The sequence below is a fragment of the Opisthocomus hoazin genome, chromosome 25, assembly GCF_030867145.1.
Source record: "Opisthocomus hoazin isolate bOpiHoa1 chromosome 25, bOpiHoa1.hap1, whole genome shotgun sequence".
In the NCBI taxonomy this organism is placed as follows: Eukaryota; Metazoa; Chordata; class Aves; order Opisthocomiformes; family Opisthocomidae; genus Opisthocomus; species Opisthocomus hoazin.
This window is the reverse complement of record NC_134438.1, coordinates 8,602,731-8,621,085: the sequence shown is the minus strand read 5'-3', so window position 1 is coordinate 8,621,085 and position 18,355 is coordinate 8,602,731. Positions and strand designations below refer to the sequence as shown.

The 18,355-nt window shown below is 46.5% G+C and overlaps 2 protein-coding genes across 5 annotated transcripts; both read left to right on the top strand.

Annotated features, from left to right (window-relative positions):
* The first annotated feature begins 236 nt into the window (after positions 1 to 236).
* Positions 237 to 10,866, top strand: RBBP5 (RB binding protein 5, histone lysine methyltransferase complex subunit). Of its 4 annotated transcripts, none has more exons than XM_075442950.1 (14): positions 237 to 321; positions 434 to 459; positions 580 to 752; positions 1,113 to 1,253; positions 1,735 to 1,897; positions 2,361 to 2,470; positions 2,631 to 2,750; positions 3,034 to 3,187; positions 3,299 to 3,370; positions 3,948 to 4,065; positions 4,829 to 4,898; positions 5,012 to 5,241; positions 5,537 to 5,614; positions 9,029 to 10,866. In XM_075442950.1, exons 1-14 carry the CDS (start codon positions 303 to 305, stop codon positions 9,052 to 9,054), a joined length of 1,500 nt encoding a protein of 499 aa, XP_075299065.1. In that variant the 5' UTR covers positions 237 to 302; the 3' UTR covers positions 9,055 to 10,866. The 4 variants fall into 4 exon arrangements, with proteins under 4 accessions (XP_075299065.1, XP_075299064.1, XP_075299063.1 ...); XM_075442949.1 differs by having other exon boundaries at positions 9,026 to 10,866; XM_075442948.1 differs by having other exon boundaries at positions 5,537 to 5,731; positions 9,029 to 10,865.
* A 1,617-nt stretch (positions 10,867 to 12,483) lies between these two features.
* On the top strand, positions 12,484 to 13,541 carry TMEM81 (transmembrane protein 81). Its single transcript, XM_009945025.2, has one exon. The coding sequence runs from the start codon at positions 12,484 to 12,486 to the stop codon at positions 13,273 to 13,275; it is 792 nt and encodes a 263-aa protein (XP_009943327.2). The 3' UTR covers positions 13,276 to 13,541.
* The last annotated feature ends 4,814 nt before the right edge of the window (positions 13,542 to 18,355 follow it).

The following is an 18,355-nucleotide window of genomic DNA, read 5'->3' as shown; positions in this document are numbered from 1 at the left end:
CGGGCGCGCTGCCGCGGGGCCCGCCCGGAACCCTCAGCGCGCAGGCGCCGGGCTGCCCGCCGCGCTGCCTGAGCCCCGCCGCGCTCCCGACCGCCGCCGCCGCCGCGCGGGGAGGAGACGGCGCCGGGCCCCGCCGCCGCGGGTCGGCTCGAAGCGGGCCGGGAGGTGCCGGCGGGTCGCGGCGCCGGAGGAAAAGGAGGGGGGAGCGGGGATTCGTCAGGCGAACGCCGGGACGGCGCGGCGCAGGCCCTCAGCGGGGTCCTTCGGCGACGGGGGACGGAGGGAGCGGGACGGCGGCCGCGATGAACCTGGAGCTGCTCGGTGGGTGCGGGCCGGGGGCGGCCGGGGGGCGCGGGCCGCGGCTGCGGGCGGGCGGCCGGGGGCGGGCGGCGGGCGCGCCTCACTCAAGCGCCGTCTTTGCGTCTCGTTGCAGAGTCCTTCGGCCAGAACTACCCCGAGGTAACCGTTCCCCCCCCCCCCCCCCCCTCCGCGGGGCTGCCCCCCGGCTGCTGCCGGCGGCCGCGCCGGGGCGGCGGAGGCCTGACGGGCCCCCCCCACCCCGGTGCCCTCTCCCCGCAGGAGGCGGATGGGACGCTGGACTGCATCAGCATGGCCCTGACCTGCACCTTCAACCGCTGGGGCACGCTGCTGGCCGTGGGCTGCAACGACGGCCGCATCGTCATCTGGGACTTCCTGACCAGGGGCATCGCCAAGATCATCAGCGCCCACATCCACCCCGTCTGCTCGCTCTGGTGAGGGCAGCGCCGCTCGGAGCAGGGCCGGCAGCCTCCGCGCTGGGCGTGGGGGGCCGTTCTGCTGCTCCTTGGGCCGTGCCTGGGGTTGCTGAGCGTCGGGCGCTGCCGGACCCCAAAGGCTCCGAACGCCTGGGAGCCAGCCCCCTGTGGGGTGCTGGGTTACAGTTCAAGATAGCTTCCTTTAAGAGAGTCTGGAAATACATTATGCCTGTTACACTTTAGGACATTCGGTTCTTTTTCAGGCTAACAGGTTTATATGTGAGTCTGATGAGTTGCTCTGATAACTCTAAACTGCAGGGTGTAAGTTTTATGCCTTTAAGGAGTAACTTTTACTCGAACTGCCTCTCGTTACTGTAGCTGGAGTCGAGATGGTCACAAACTGGTGAGTGCTTCGACTGATAACATTGTGTCGCAGTGGGATGTGCTTTCTGGAGACTGCGACCAGAGGTTTCGATTTCCTTCGCCAATCTTGAAAGTTCAGTACCACCCTCGAGACCAGTAAGTCCTGTGAAAAAAAGGGTTGAATGCTCTCATTTTGGGTAGAACTAATGGTTATTAAACTGCTTTTATTGCAGTTTGCAAAGGGCTTGTTTCCAAATCTCGTAGGTGCTGTCAGTGTATCTTCTTTTTGTGATTAGAACCTGAACTGGATTTGTTGTGGCTCTCTTTGTTATGACCATATCAGGAAGGGAGGAGAGTAAACAAGAGAATAACTCTTAGAAATGTGTATAGAAACGTCTTGTTGAGTTTACAAGTTTCTGCATAAACTTGGAGAAGCTTCCAGAAAAAGAAAGGAAATGAAAGTAGACACCAGCTAAATGTCACGCTGTGATTAAAGTGACAAAGATGAAATAAGATAATAAAAACACAGAGCTATTCTGTATTTCTTGATATAGGTTGAGATTTTTTTTCCACTTCTAAATGTGGAAACTTCTTTTCCGGAGAAGAAACTACTGACTCTTCTCTTTCTGCTTTGCAGAAACAGAGTTTTGGTTTGTCCCATGAAGTCGGCGCCGGTGATGCTAACGCTGTCGGACTCCAAACACGTTGTCCTTCCTGTGGATGATGATTCTGATCTCAATGTGGTGGCCTCCTTTGACAGGCGAGGGGAATACATTTATACGGGCAATGCCAAGGGGAAGGTGAGACTTCAGCATCCGGGTACTGGATGCCGGGGCTGAGATTGCTTCCTGTCTTTACCGAGATCCTGACCGTTTCTGGGCTGCGTTCTTTGTTTTAATGTACTCATAGGGCTTCCTGAATGTCTCTTGAATGATTTGTATTGTGTTGATGTGATCTTCTGAGTAAAGCATCTCACTTTATCTGTGAAGACCTCTAGACTATCATCTTTGTCTGAGTTAGCTCTTTGTGTTGCTATTGTCTTTGACCATATTTGTTGGATCCTTTTCCAGTGTAAATAAACCACTTTATGTCGCAGAACTGTCGCAGAAACTGTAGTAGAAACTACAGTTGCAGGATCCCAAGTATTCCTGTGTAGATTGCTGAGGCTTCTGTTGTCAGGGTTAGTAGCTGATGTGAAAGGTAGCAAAAGGGGAGTGAGTTATAATGAAGACACTGATTGCCTTCTGTCTCCTTAATCTTCAGATCTTGGTCTTAAAAACAGACACTCAGGATCTTGTTGCTTCCTTCAGAGTGACAACTGGAACCAGCAACACCACAGCTATTAAATCAATTGAGTTTGCTCGGAAAGGAAGGTGAGTTACTTCATTTGCCAAGTGGTATCTTTAGAGAAGGATTGAAAGCTATAGGGTAGTCTCAGAAAAACCCCACAGTTCTTTCCTGGAGCGTATTCTGCTTCTTTTTATTTTCTTAGTCTTTTAATGCAATGCGTGTTCCGTGCCCTCCTTCCTGCAGCTGCTTTCTAATAAACACAGCGGACCGGATAATCCGGGTGTACGATGGCCGTGAAATTCTAACTTGCGGACGAGATGGGGAGCCTGAACCGATGCAGAAGCTGCAGGATTTGGTGAACAGGTAAGAGGCAGGGGAGTGGCTGATCAGCCTGACTGGAAAAGGTGAGGCTTGGGTGCTCGGGACTAATGGGAGTCACTGGATGAAGGGTGGCTCAGTATCTTCTGCAGTGCAATGGGCAGATGTTTTCATTTGAAACCTGTGTGTCGTGTTTTGATTTGAAGTTTAAATATTATTTGTGGATGGGAGCATGTAAGATCTCAGTCTGAAGAGCAAGCCCACCCCGCAGTCCTCCATCCTCCATGCTGTGCTGTTGTTTAACTTGTGACGCTGTCTTTGCGTGCAGGACACCGTGGAAGAAGTGCTGTTTCTCTGGTGACGGTGAATATATAGTGGCAGGTTCAGCACGGCAGCATGCCCTGTACATATGGGAAAAGAGTATTGGAAACCTGGTGAAAATCCTCCATGGGACCAGAGGAGAGCTGCTCTTGGATGTAGCAGTAAGAAAACTGTCTGCTGTTGCTATGGTTCTTGTTAATTTTGAAAACTAAGCTTTCTTAATTCTGTTTACCAATTAAGCTCCTCCTCTTTTCTCTTTCAAATAAATCCAGTGGCATCCTGTCCGACCGATCATAGCTTCGATTTCGAGTGGTGTTGTGTCAATATGGGCACAGAATCAAGTGGTAAGTGTTTTAGATCGTTTCCTTAAGAGGGTTCCCCAGTGGCTTCCAGCCTCGTAGAGTGAAGGTTACATGCTGAAATCCTTTTCAAATCCCAATTCAACGAGCTCTTTCAGTTCACCTGCCTAGCTTGACATATGTTTGCCATCTTGTTGAGTGTGAGGAGGGTACTCATGCTTCAGCTGCTGAGCTAGTTAAGCTTTGCTTGTGTTATGTCTTAAATATCATCACAGGGACATTTTGTGTGGGAATGGTGTCCCGAATGTGTCGTTTAAGCACGGGAAGTCTGAGTTAGCAAGCCAAAACTGAAGTGGCCAAACACTAACGTACAGCGTTGGTTTTAGGGGCAATTACGGCATACATGGCAGTCTTTAAGGAGGATTATAATCTTGTGTTTTCAGTAGGATTGTGCTGTTCCTAATTTGCCATGTGACTGTGGACCTGAATGAGGCTTGATTTTTGTGATCTTGCACGTGGCTTGGGGGATTTTAATGTAGAATGGGATTGTAATTGTGTGAGTCCTCACTACAGCTGCTGTTCCTTTGCATAAGGTCAAAACTGCTTTGAATTTGTGGTTTAGGAAAACTGGAGTGCCTTTGCGCCAGACTTCAAAGAGCTGGATGAAAATGTAGAATATGAAGAGAGAGAGTCAGAGTTTGACATTGAAGATGAAGATAAGAGCGAACCAGAACAGACAGGTACCTCATAAACTGCGTTTCTGTGTACCGAATAGTTTGTAGTCTGACTGCGTGGTCACAGTAGTATACATGGGTGGTAAATGACAAAACAGCAGTGGATAAATGAAGATGTATGAACTGAGAATCAATATCACTCCTGCCAAATGACATGCAGTAGTTTTTGAGAAATGCCTCCCCTCTCCGATGTATGTTTAAGCAGAAAGCGGCAGTGAATCGACATACGTGGTCGTAGAGGCTTGCTCTGAAGAGGAGCCGTGCTGTTTGAATCCATGGCAGCGCAGCCAGGCCACTTGGTGGTGCCAGAAAATTGTGTGCTGTGAAAGGCTGTGGTAAACCATGGGAAGAAACAAGGATTATTCCCAGCGTGCCACAGAGCTCTCCTCATTACCAGGCTTCGCAACACTTCTCCTGTTTGGTTAACTGCTTAGCAGTTTCTAATATTCAAGTGTAACATTGGCTTTTGGGAATTAAGCGTTAAAATAAATGTCGGATTTAGAGGTAGTTTAGTGAAAACAACAAAACATTTAGAAGATTTTAAATCTTTTGTCTAGCTTTATTACTGGTGTTCTGTAACAATAGGTCTATATTAGAACATAAAAAGTAAAAACCTGACGGATTTAAGAGGAAATACTTTAGGTTTGTTTTCTGCTTTGGTTCTCACTTCTGCATGCTTAGACATCTAAGCACAGTTGGTGCCATTCTTTCAGAGTAATTTGGTCTTTTCGTTAGTGTCCTTAATTTGTCTTTTTTCCCTGGTTCTCAGGTGCTGATGCTGCAGAAGATGAAGAAGTGGATGTAACCAGTGTGGATCCCATTGCTGCCTTCTGTAGCAGGTGAAAGAATGTTTTGTTTAAAGTATGAATACAAAATGTATCATGAATATTCCCAGTATAATAGGTTGTAATAACCCCTAGTTTTAAACGAAAGCAAATTTTTTCCTTCACAGCGATGAAGAACTGGAGGACTCGAAGGCTCTGCTTTACTTACCCATTGCTCCTGAAGTGGAAGATCCGGAAGAAAACCCCTATGGACCTCCACCAGATGCGGTTCAGAGTTCTTTAACTGATGAGGGCATAGGTTCTGAGAAGAAGAGGCAGTCCTCCTCTGATGGACCTCAGGCACCAAAGAAGAAGCCCAAAACCACCAACATTGAACTACAAGGAGTACCTAATGATGGTGCGTAGAAGCTACCATTGTTTTAGTGCCTATTCTGCATCTGAGATGGTCTGAAGACCAGATGTTCAGAAGGTCACTCCTTGATTTTCTCCTTCCTGTGAAGTCACTTCTTAGAACAGTTATTAATGGTCACCAACTCGGCATATTTTGCTGGCATTTCGCAGACTGGGAGTGAGGAAAGGCATCCTGAAATTGTAATTTTTAGTACTGTTTGTGTTTAACACCAAGGGCTGTGTATGCTGCTGTAAGCATCCTGAGGGATAATTCACTTTGGTAACACGTCGTCTCTCCACAGAAGTCCATCCGCTGCTGGGTGTGAAGGGAGATGGTAAATCCAAGAAGAAGCAAGCAGGCAGGCCTAAAGGATCAAAAGGTAAAGACAAAGATTCTCCATTTAAACCGAAACTCTACAAAGGGGACAGAGGTGCTTTACCTCTGGAAGGAGCAGCGAAGGGTAAAGTGCAGGCGGAGCTGGGACAGCCTTTGACAGGTAAGGAACCCAGCGGGAGCGTCGTTGGCTTGCTTGGTGGCCTTGCTTTGTGCAGACCCTGACTTGATAGAGTCATAGCGTTTCATCTTCCCAAATGGCACTTGCTCACGAAATGTTTAGCTGCTGTCAAGGATAGGCAAAATTTTACATTTTTTTAAGCAGAAGTGCCTTTAATATTTGTAATAAAACTGGTATCTGTGCCTATGATCTACATATAAAGAGCATATAGGGTTTTTGATAGAGATAGAGCACTATTTCAAAAGCAAAAAATCTTTTGATAACTAATCTTTTTGAGAACTTCTATCAACACTTACATAAACAGTAATAATATTTGGTTTTGAGGGGGGAAAAATGTAAATAGCACAGGATTCTGAAGCTGAAATTGACATTTTGTGCCATCGATATCAGGCAGAGTGATGAAGAACAGAGAAGTTCTGTAAGCAGAACTAGGAAACGGAGCATAGATAATGGTCTGTTTGATAAAAGAACCCTGAGATAAAAGTCAGGAGCTGAATTTTCAATTCCTAGCTATACAACAGCCTTAGTTAAATTCCACAAAGTACAGTTGCTGCAAATGAGGATGATTTTTGTGGACTTTTCTCCCCTTTTTTTTGGTCATATTTTGTTGGTTGTGTACGAAAACAGGACTGTTGCAGTCACCTTTGTCGGGGCCCAGACTTAGTCTCAGGGAGACCAAGTGTTTCCCATCCATCTCATTTGCTACTTCAGCTTCTTATTTGGGAAAAGTTCATTTGAGCACAGTGAAGAAAGCCCATGGTTGGATTACGTGATGCTGACTCCTGTTTTTTTTAGATTGTAATAAAGAACTTAGGGTTGATCTATAAACAGTTTCAAGGACACAACGTAATTGGTATACAAATTTTGCATTTCCTTGAGCTCAGCAGCTGCTGCTGTGGATTTTGGACTGTACAGAAGTGATTTTATTTCCCCCTCCTTCCCTCACTGCTGGTCCTACGCTGCCCACCTTGCTCATTGTCCTTCCTGCTCAGCTCCTGTTACGTTGCTTGCACTAGTACTGATAATTACTGTTTGCAGAAAAAGGGGATGGGATAAAAGAAATTTACTCTATACGTGGAAAAACGTGGTGGATGTTTTCTGGGCTTCCATTTAATCCTTTCACACTGCACCTTGCAAAATCCAGATATTGAACAGCCAAGAATATCCTCCGAGCTTGTTTGTAGCCTGGGAGGTACTGAGTAGTTTCTAGTGTCGGCTTTACCGGGCAGGGTGATTCTCTTTAGACTTCTCAAGTCATTAGGGACATCCAGTATGGTTTAAAGTGTGATGGTAAGGAGTTGTCTGGACTGTGGGGATCCTCAGGTGTCTTTGCTGGCATCTGTCTCACAGCCTGACCGCTCGGTTGTGCCATGCTGGATGGACGAGGCCGGTTTGAAGACCAAATGAGTATAACTGTTAGTTTCGTCAGCAGGCTTGTTGATTGCTTTGTTTTATCATGCTGCTAATTAACATGACCATATGCAAAAGGATGTAAATGAGAAAGGATTGTGCACTGGAAACCATGTGGCTTCCAAAATGAATTTCAGTCATCATTTGCTTCAAAAAAACAGTGCTGGGTACTTTGACTTTTCCGTGTTTAAGCAGTTTGTTTTCAGATAAGTAGTTTTAATAGCAAGTATTTTTGTTCAGCTTTTGTAAGGTATGTTTATGTAGCTTTGTTACCAACTTGTTTTGCTAATTTGCTTGATCTACATGTGTAGACGGATCACAGTGTACTTTCTTCTTGCAGCTTGTGATTGCTATTGCATCAGCCTGTTCTGAGAGCTGGAAAAATAATACTCCCATTTTCTCTCAAACATTTCAAATGAAGCAACATTCTAGACAGACTCCTGTCTTGTTTTTTTACACATACTTGCAAGGCCATATTTGGGAGGATGTTTGTGGTTTTGCTTGTGATGCTTCGAATGCAGTTGTTGTGATATAGTCTGACTTGCTATGAAAGACAACAGTGGAATTTTACTGGCTGCTGCTGCTGTTGAGCTTGGGATGTGCATACCTGTCCCACTACAGTTAGCTGTGGGTTTTGGACATTGTAAAATGGAAATTTTCTTTTCCTATGAACAACTGGGTTTAGACCCAAGTTCCCCACTTGCTTTACCCATCTGTTGGAGGTGATAGAGTTTTCTAAAATTTACTTTTCATCTTTTTCGCCTGTAAGCACTTGAAGGTACTTTTCCATGGTGGTGTTCTTTGGCTGGATTGAGCTATAGGCAAATAATTAACATTGCTGTGATGGCCTGCTGTCTCTTACTAGGACCTGTTACTGTGCTTCCTTCTATGGTACTGTTGGCTTAAGAGGATCCAACAGATCCGTGCAGTAGATCTCAGTAGTCGGTGTTGGAAGCGCCTATGTGGGTCGTGTTATGGGAAGAACAGATTGTCCACTGGAAGAAACTGTCGCTTGGCTCTTTCCAAACGCACAGGAGTCTGTTAGTCTGTGAAGTTCCTGTCTGTCTGCCTTTTGTTCTCTTTACGGCTTGTGCTTACAGTTCCTATTATGAGCAGCCGTTTTGTTTCTTGGGGTTGCTGGTGTTCCACCACGTGCAAATACACACTTCCAAATTCAAATGGCCACCTGCCTGGGAGCCTGGAGCCAGACTGCGCTTTCTGTCTCTCGTCCATGAAGCTGTTAATTCTGCTAGTTCCTTGTGGTGTTCCTTGCTGAAGTAACTAATCATCCACTGAAACAGTCACGCAACAAGCATTTCTCCTTTGGAAGATGTTTGTGACAAGCCGTAACACCGTGTCATTGTGCAGACTGCAGGGCTGGGACTCGGAGCCTGCTGCAAGTGCGTCTGTGTCAGTGTGCTGTGCAGGCTGGCAGGCAGTGCCTTATTCTTAAAGCTGCTGGGTCGAAATGGGGATTCAGTGTAAACAAACTGAGAAGCTTGAGCCATTCTGTAGTTTTAGCATGGAATCTGGTTTAACCCAAGCTTACATGGAGCTAAAGTTGTGCTTTTGCTCTGAGATGTTGGGAGTGGTGAATCAAAGATTTTTACACCAGGTAAGTTTGCTTGCAGCTTTGTGGAGTAAAAGCTCAAGAGTTCTTTAGCCACCTTGTCCGTGCCTGTGCACATGATCTCAAATACAAACACAGAAATTCTAAAGAACTCTAAAAAGAATGGCTTTATCCAGAAATTCTTGTTCTCTCTCAGTTTTTTTCTGGAAAGGCTACCGTATTTGGTGGTCTCTGGTTTCTGGTACCATCTATTTGAGTCTGGTTACTTATTTTTCACCTGTCTTTGATCTCTTTAGCAGGTGGTGCAATCTCAGAATTGTTATGAAGACACTCTTCTTTACCTTCCTGTATTCTTTCCTATATTGGCACCCTAATGTGGAAAATAGACGAAATGCTCGGTCAGAGTGGACTGACTAATACAGCAGACTGATTGTTCATGGATTCAGGGAGTGACTTTTGTAAGAAATGAATATGGAAGAGGAAACGGCCTGCCTTCCTCCTTAACTGCCTCTTCATCGAAGAGTGTAAGATGCTGACTCTCAGGTCACACGATTTGCAAAGAGACTGATGGGACTGCCTTTGTGTTGACATACATCACTGTTTGTAAAGTGAGCTGGTACCCAACACTCTGCCACTCCAGAGCTGATCAGCCATTGTCTTTTAAATATTTCTTTTGTTCCTGGATTGAAGAATACCCAAAGCGTGTATTTTTATTCCCGATGCCGTATGACTGTGTATCCTGCAAACTTCCCTTTCTTTGCTGTTAATTTTCATTTCAGTGAGTTGCGAGCCCTTCTATGCCGGCTGCGTTACCTTATCAGCTTTTTTGTTAGCTCAGTGGGATGTCTTCTGTGCTGACTGCTTAGTGAAACACTGCTGCTCATTATGTGCCAGGTTTGATTTCATCTCAAGTGGGTAGAGATCTGATGTGAAGAATCAAGACACCCTCTGAAGTCTGCAAAGAATGAGTCTTCGTATTGTGAATATTTTATACATGAAGGATGACTCTGCTTATGGGAAAAGGAACAAGAGAAAGTAGCTCTAGATGAAATACTTGCCTTATATGCTTTCTTCTAGCCTGTGGTATGAAAAGCTGTGTTGGCAGGTTTTTTCTGTCCTTGCAAGTGTTTTTATTTTGCCTCTTTCCTGTGAGGTGCCCTACCAGAAACAATCGGTTTCCTCCTTAGCTGGTAGGTACTGGCAGTTAGAGAAAAATCAGAACCAGTATTTTTCTGAACTGAAACAGAATTTTTTCAGAGTTTTTTCCCCACTTCTGGATCAAGAATGGAAGAAAGATGAATGCTAAGAGCTCATTCCCAGCCATGCTTTAACCTTTTATTCCTTAAAGACGGTTGTCATATTTTCCTTGTGGGAATGGGAAGAGACACTTTCTCTATCCAATACCTACAGCTCTGTACCAGACCAGCCGCCTGTTAAAAGGAAGTTTTCATTCCTAATGCCCCTTGTTTTATAGACTTTTTTAGTTCCTATGCAATTATGTTCAGTTTTTCCTCAGCTGTAATTATTGAGATTATCACTACGTGTTTAAATTTTCAAAGTATCCTGCGGACATTAAAAACGAAGAAGAGGAGTCATAAAGAGATTTATTAATTGGCAGTCAGAGGTATGCAGTAGTTACATGAGCTATAACCATGGGAAGAGAGGAGACATTTTACATCAGAAGGTATTTTGAAAACCGCTATTTTCATTTCCGGCTTTGGTACAGTGGCCTGCTTCATGTAATGAAATTCATTCTCCTGCGTGCAGTATTAGTTTTCTTTGTTCTTTCTGCTTGTAGGATGACTCGCATCTTTCCTGGAACACTGCTGTTTCAAATCCACCCATGTGTGGTGTGGCTGAGCCCACAAGCTTTAAAAGATGCACAGGCAGTGGTTCTCTAGATTATTTTAAAGCATATAAGTTGCCACAGACTCCAGCCTTCATTTCTGTTAAAACTTCTCTGTACAGTGTACATGTCCTTGGTTTATTTCCTTCCATCTTTTATTTTATTTTTTGGTATCTGTAGTTTTGTACAATATTTGTTGGATGCTGGCTTGGTGGTAGTATATAGCAGTGATGTTAGTTTTTGTGTTTGTAAATAAAGAGATATGTTTTATTTCCTAAAGTCAATGGGCAAGTCTTGGCTTTTCCATACTTCCATGACTGTTTGTATGCTGAAATGTTTAGGAATCCCACAATACATCTCTGCTGCAAACACAAACATACTGTGCCTTCACCACAGCTGGTGTGGTGGTGTTTGGGTTTTCTTAGTGTGGCATCTGGTTGATGATCGCTTTTCAAGAGAGGAGTAAATCTGGAGTCTGGTAAAAGCCCTGTGTACCTGAGCGCAGCCTAGGCGCTCCGAGACAGACGTGTGGAAGGGGAGCTGAACACAAAGTGTGCTGGGTGTAGAGAGCACCTCTGAGGAAACTGAATGTGGAAAATACAGATGTCAGATCTTCAGAAGTCTTCATTTTAATAAATTAGGGAGAGTTAGGAAGAGAAATATGGATATTCACTGGCAGAGCTGTTGAGGAACGTGACAATCCAAATCTTGCAGTTGCTGTAAGGAGACACTGATTATTGAACTGCTTTGACCGTAGTTCATTTACTCCATCAAAAATAAGTAACTGTGATATTTTATTTTTTATGAAAAACTCTATTTCAAGATGTTCAAGGTGTTTCAAATATTTCTTTCAAGATGCTCAGGCGCCAAGTGAATTACACTGGGATGTCTCCCCTTCAAGCATTTTGCTGCTTCAGTGGCAGCGTACGAGTGGTTTCTGTTTTGCAGATGCATCGGTTGAACGTGGAGATTATGGCTCAGATCTCTCTTCGGAGTCGGTGGCTGTACGTGACACAGCGCGGGGCTCAGGCTTGCAGCTCCTCTGAGTGATGCGGTGAGGCCGGTGCTGTTGAATCCCTTCGGAGTCTGGTGGTGGATGTCAAGAGCCTAATACGATGCTTTTATGCTGAGTCCTTGTCTCAGAGGTCTCGCTTTGGCTTCAGACTTAGGGGAGTTCTTTGTTCTCCCTTGGAAGGTTTGGGGCCGCATTCTGACCCAGGCAGCCGGACTGTGACATCAGCAGTGCTCCGCCGGGAACACGGGCTCGTGGAGATGTGAGGGACTTCACTGAGCCCTGCGTAGAGACGGATATCATCCGTGATGAAATACTGTTCAGATTGCCTTTGATTTCAGTGCCATCAGACGATCTGGAGAATGAAATGTTCCTTTCGTGATGTTGGTAATTTGGGGAGTGCTTTAGATTTTGGGATACGTGGATGTAAGACACCTGTGCTGCTTGAGGAATTGGGATCTCCTTATGCTCAGCAGCATTATTTTAAAGGTTTCAGTAGTGATGACTTCTATTGTTTGATAGTTTGGTGGGAAAATTAAACTGGAACAGTACTCTTTACGGTGGAAGTTCATCTAAAATAGTATGTAATATCTTACAGAGAAGGGAGGTTGGAGTGTAGCAGACTAAAACATTCTGCTGGCCTGTTACAAGAACTGGAATTCACGATTTGCGTTCTGACCAATATAGTAATGCGTTGCATCTCTTTTAGCAGTGTTGTACTTCAGGCCTGCCTTGTTGGAGGATTTTTCCTAATGGAAGGATTAGGTCTTGAAGATAATGCTGGTGAGATTTCAGAAATACTTAGTTTGAAGATCTACAAAGAATGATTTTGTGTTTTTTAAGCTACTGAATTTGCATGGCTGTAGAAAGCAGCGTGTCTGGTTGATCACCCTGGTATGAAGACCTTGCGGAACAGCCTCATCCTCAGGATATTGCCTTGTGCTTTCTGTCTGCCACTGGTAGTTTCCTTCGAAGCGGTTACCATCCCAGTAGAGCTGAAGTCAGCTGTGGTGAAAGTCATAGTCAACACCACGTCCTGCAGCGTCACGTGTGGGCCCGGCTTCAAGCTGGAGGAGTTGTGTGAGATCACTCCCGCCGGGGAGAGGAGGAATTGTACCTTGCGCAGGTCCGACTGCCTGGCCGACTGGCTTTGTGGCTTGCTCCACTTCACCGTCCCCGTCGGCTCATCCTTCCGGTTCAGCTGCCTGACCTCAGATGTCATCAACTTTGGTAGCAGAGCCTACAGCTGTACATGGAAACTTGCCCAAGGCCTGATCACCACTAATGACATGCTGTTCAGACCTTTCAAAAACCCCAGTTGTGTCATCAGATTTTCCCCTACCAGGGAGTCTGATGCAGGGACTTACCAATGCGACGTGCAGGTGTTGAAGACTTCGAGAATCATCAAGAGGGTCTACTTTGGGGTCAGAATGATCCGAAATGACTTAGTGGATCTGAACTTTCAAAAATTCTTGACCTGGGAACAGAAGTTAGCCGCCAATGAGGCAGAAGGAAACACAGCAAACAGCACCCGTGAAGAAATGCAAGAGCAGCAGCACTTTTGGCAAAGAAGACTGTTTTATGAATGCTTGGTGGGAGTTGGAAGTGGAGTGTTAGGGGTTGTCCTGGTGACCGTGGCGCTCTGCTGCTTGCGGAGGATTTTGGCAAGGAGAGCTGCAGAGAAGTGAACTGAGATTTAATGCAATTCCTTGTCTCTGTCTCTTTATTAGTATTGATGTAGTATTTCTTGGTGATGGTTGGAATTTTTTTTCTGTCTGGCACAGTTTACTACCAAATATTTTCTTAAAGTTTGGAGTCTGGTAAGTCGATACAGGACTGTAGCACCAGAGCTTGAGTCTTAATGGAGTGGCGCAGACAGCAGCTCCAGACAGGGCAAGGCAGTTTGCCTCCACATTGTGTGAAAGGATGGGCTGGAATGGTCCAGACAGGGGTTAGAGAACACTGAGCCACAGAAACTGCCCACTGCTTGCTCCCGACTACCTTGCCGTGCTCCTCTAACAGGCCTTTATTTTACCTCTAGGTGTTTGGGGTTTTTTTATTTAGCTAATAACTTGCAATCCTAATTCCTGTCTTATTTCCTCAAATTTCTTCTGCTTTGCCCAGAACTCCTTGGTGATGTGAGCTGACAGAGATCACTCTTTGATAAGTGGTGTTTCTCCAGCAAGAGGTGTAAAGAAGTAAGCAGACCTTCTAGCTGGGCTTACAAACCAGGTTTGCTGGCTGGCTGGTGTCCTTTCCGTCAGATCCAAGGGGTCTGGTCTCAGCAGCTGTGGGGACGAGAGGGGGCCCACCGCTGCTGGCTTCCTCTAGAGAGGTTTATCTCCCTCCACCACAGCCTGGAAAACCGTTGAAGTATCTTCAAGCGATGGCTTGGAGCTTGCCCTGTTTCCTTTGTAGTGTAGAATAGCGAAGCAGGGAGCATGGGGTAGCACAAGCGAACCTTCAATTTGAGCACTGCTGCTTAGGAACATAACTGGGTGATTTTAATCATGACTCAGAGCTGAGCTCATTCCTAAACTCTTTAAAGGCAGAGGAAGGGAGGAGTTCAGTGGGCTTGTGGAGCTTTCATTTTTCCTGGTGATTAGGAAGTATAAAACATGCAGCAACTCAGTAGGGAGTATTGTTTCCCTCTTGGTAGCAGAATCCACAGAGGGACCTATTAAGTGCCTTCTCTTTCTGCTTTCTGTCTCTTATTTTACAGTAAACAACTATATTTACTAAGTCTGTTTACTTTTCTGTTTCTGTGAACTAAAGTACAGGAATGCATAGCACACCCAATTCTGGGGAAAATAATGATACAACTCTAATATTAAGGATTGAAACATACTATTATTTTTTTCTTTTTACCAAAACAACAACAAAAAACCTTTAATATAGAAAGAGATGCATATAGAAGTAAATACCTTATTTGCAGAGAATCCTATATAAAAAAATTAGTCTGAAATGTAGTAAGCCAGATCTTCGTGTACAGTGAAGTTGGTAATAAGTATATCAGGACGATTTGTGGACCCTGGGGTCATCTAGCTGTATCTGCGTGGAGAAGCAAGCCCGTCATCAGGCTTGAATTCGCAGTTTATAGCTCTACCGAGTTCCCTGTTTCTATGGGGAGACTTTAATGGGCACAATAACCAGCAGAAGTTTGGAAACGCTGTGGGGAAACCATTCTGCGGTGACAGAAGATGCTTTGGGAAGATGCACCGTCCTTTGTGAGGCCTGGGGCAACCCTCTGGGAAGGGCCAGGAGCGTTGCTACACAGCTGTCACGGAGACCAAGGGACTGTATGTCCTCCTGCCGTCTGGCAACCTCGTCCCGTGGGTCAGGAGCTCCTGGATGGTCACCCAGTTGTCCAAGATTTTCTTGCTTCTGTTCCTCATCAGCTTCCTCGGACTCAGCTCCGCAATACTGAAGTTTCTCCTGTGCTCAGTGCTGGCGTTGTCTTCGCTCTGCTGTTCTCTCTGGCTCTGCAATGCTTTTCTCTGTTTCTCTTCCTTGGCTAGGAGCATGTGCTGCTTTCTCTGAGCCTTACTCCAGTATTTCCCAGTCTTTAGCTCGCTGAGGGTGTCCTCATCTGTGGTCAGTCTGCTTCGTTCTTCTGCGATTCTGAAAGCCCTGTCCTTTAGCAGCCAGTCCTTGTGTTGCTTCTTCAAGGACCACTTGCTCCTTTCGCATGGCAGCCTCCGTCTGTTCCCGTTTTCCCCTGCTCTGCCCTCTGGGCTTTCATTGCATCTCCTTGGTTTTGCTGACACGCTAGCCGGGTCGCTTAGACGCTCTGCAGCAGCCTTTTCCTGCAGCAACCTCATGTAGCTCCTGTAATGACGAGCGTGGTGAGGCATGGTGAGCTCTTCTGAGCTGGCAGCGATGTGTGGTGGTGGGCACACGTCTGTGGTCTGTGCTGATGGTTTGTCCTCGTTGGCTTTATTTCTGTCCCCGCTCACTGCACTCTGCAGGCAGGGTTCACCCATGTGCTGCAGCCCTTTCTGTCTTGGGATGCTGTTTTCATCAACCTGAAGGCACTTTGAGAGCCACTGGTCCTGTCTGCATGGCTTGCAGCCCCCCTCCTGGCCTCCTGACCTGTGAGGTGTTTCTTGTTCCCTGGGAACTGGTCTGTACTGGCTGCATCTGCTTTCCAGGAGTGCTTGAAATCTTCTGCACTCCTCTGCACTTATGCTGCAGAAACTGGAATCGCTGAACTTACCATAGGTGGAGAAGTCGTCTGTAAGTAGCCCTCTCCATGCAGGTGTACTGGGACAGGGATCGGTGCTGGGACCTTCCTGGCCGTGGGCTGGTTCTGCTCCTGCATCAGACCCGGAATTCTTGCCTGGCTGCGTGCCGGTGTCAGTGAAGCCCAGGCCACTGTCCCACTCGGGATGGAAAAACGGCTGCTTGTCGTCTTTGCCTCGACTGCTTTTGTCTTCTGGCTAAAAACACTCACGAGCTGTGAGGTACTTCGGGGCTGTCCTCCCTGGCTGAGCGAGAGTCACCTCTCCACGCATCCTCCAGCCAGACTCATGGCAGGATTTCTCTCTTGCCTTAAGCTCTCCCTGCTGCTGCTGTAAACATCCTGAAACGTGGCCTTACCGAGCTCCCAGAGACACTGGAGAGAGCAGCAGGGATGGAGTAACAGCTGCTGGCAACTCAGCTCATCTTGATGAGCAAGGGCTAATGCCTGAAAGAGAAGTATAATGAGAGCAGGGAACATTAAATGTGGTTTAGCAGACCTGATGATGTAAGGCTGAGGTGACAGAAAAAGATTCTCAGAAGGAGTGAAGGCAGAATGGGATGAGGTACCTTAGAGTTCAATTCTTCTGTGGCACAGGGTGCAGGAAGTGGGTAATTACATTCGTTATCGCTGTTGCAGCAAGTAGTCAAAGAAAGCCCTGCGGAGAAACCGAGCAGAAACACAGGTCCCTACCCAGCCCAGCGAGAGGGGCTGGCTCTGTGCTTTGGCATGCTGAGGGCCATGTTTTTGTTATTGTTTGAATGGCCAAACCAAAGAACCAGTGCTAGACAGGAGCTAGAGCAGCCTGTTTCGAGGGTAGTGGATGCAGCTGAATAGAAATCCAGCTGCTGGAGATGTTGGCTGGCCTTGTGCTTAGTGTGCTGTGCTCTGGCTGCTTTCTAGGACACGTTTCTTTACCTTGAGCACTGCTTTGTACATACCTCTCTAGGTGGAGATTTAAATCCGATTTGCTGCAGTTCTCATCCTTGCAGCATTGCTTGTTCCCTGCTCTGAAGTCCGTCTGTGTTGCAGCATCAGATGTGTGGGGAGGCTCGTGGGCAGACTTCTGCCTATGCACTTCCAGGGTAGTCTGTTCCCCTGGGCTCTGGAGTATTTCTAGGACCTGCTGGCAGCTGGCTCTGGAGATGTCTTTTCCATTGACCTGGTTAGAAGGGGAGTGGTTTGCAAAATAGTCCATTCATACTTACTAATCACATGTTTTCTTAATGCAGAGTTCCTTCGCCTTGCCAAAGAGCTCCCCTGTCCCCGAAGCCAGTAGTTCTACTACAGGATTAACTGCTCAGAGGCTGGGCAGTATCTCCCCAAGCTGGGGAAAGAGATCCGTGTAGGTAGGGCTCTTAATCACTTCCTCATTCTGCTGCAGGGATGGGAGATGAAATCATGTCTTTGTATCTCAAATGTGCTCATAAGATCAGTATGGAAGAAAGTTGCAGTAAACTCTGTGTTTTATATCGGTTTACTGTTAATCTGCCCTGTTGATAGCTGTCTTAGGTTATCTGGCTTCTTTTATCTTAAAACCTGTTTATAATCAACTTGACTAAACCCACAGTGAGCCTCTTTAGGCAGGGCGAGGCATGTTGACTCAGCCTTTTGCCCAGGCTGAACACCGCAGTGAGCAAACTCTGCACACAATGAGCCCTAGATTTCTGTCCCTCAAAACTCTTCTCACCCTCGAGAAATTCTCTTCCCGCAGCCTGTGAGATGCAGCAGCACCATGCAGTGTGCACCCACGCTTCAGCCTCCTCGGGAGCCTCCTGCTGCCTGCGTTCAGCTGCCCCAGATCTGTCCCGTCCGTGGGTGCCTTTGTGGCCGGTGCCTGTAGCGTACGCCCTGGCGCGTGCACAGAGCAGCCACCCTTTCCGATACCTACAAGCAAAAATACAAATAGCTAACGAAAACTGAAATAGGCACTTTCCACGCACCTGATTCACAGAGCTCTTTTTGCCTACTGAACGTAAAGGAATCACAGAACGAGAGGGTTGGGAAATTGAACTTTGTAAATGGGAGAGACGCAGCACAGGAGAGAGGATCCCCTGCTTGCTCTCCTGCCCATTTTGCTGGAGACCTCCTCCGGGCACGTTCGGGGCAGGCTGTGGGATCCCCCCTGTGCTGAGGAACTCTCTGAATACCGAGAACAGACATATGCTTGGTTTGGGAGCTAATGGTTAAAATCAGCAAAGAGAAGCTGTCCCAGCTGGAAGAGCCTCTCTGCTCTTTGTCATGTAAATGCGGGGGCTTGCGTCCTGTGGGCAGCTGGGTTTTAGAAATGCAGAAAGATTACATGAAAGGTGCAGGACAATCCATTTTCTCACTGCTTAGCTGAGGAGGTCAGAGTGGGAGCCAAAAGGGTCTTTTATCTTTTTATTGTGTCTCCCCCTATTTTTTTTTTCCCCAAGGGAAGATGGATGCCTGGAGCAGGAAAGATTAATTTTATTTTTTTTTTAATGCTTATTTGAAGATGGAGGGCTGTGATGGACAGTGTGACTCCAGCTATCAGAAAGGATGGG

What these genes read in the sequence shown, in the direction of transcription:
- TMEM81 (XM_009945025.2), top strand. Translation starts at nt 12,484, where the DNA reads ATGAAGACCTTGCGGAACAGCCTCATCCTCAGGATATTGCCTTGTGCT.
- RBBP5 (XM_075442946.1), top strand. An exon ending in CTGCAGGATTTGGTGAACAG is followed by an intron (nt 2,751 to 3,033) that starts GTAAGAGGCAGG and finishes CTTTGCGTGCAG; the next exon opens with GACACCGTGGAAGAAGTGCT. An exon ending in AGCTGCTCTTGGATGTAGCA is followed by an intron (nt 3,188 to 3,298) that starts GTAAGAAAACTG and finishes AAATAAATCCAG; the next exon opens with TGGCATCCTGTCCGACCGAT.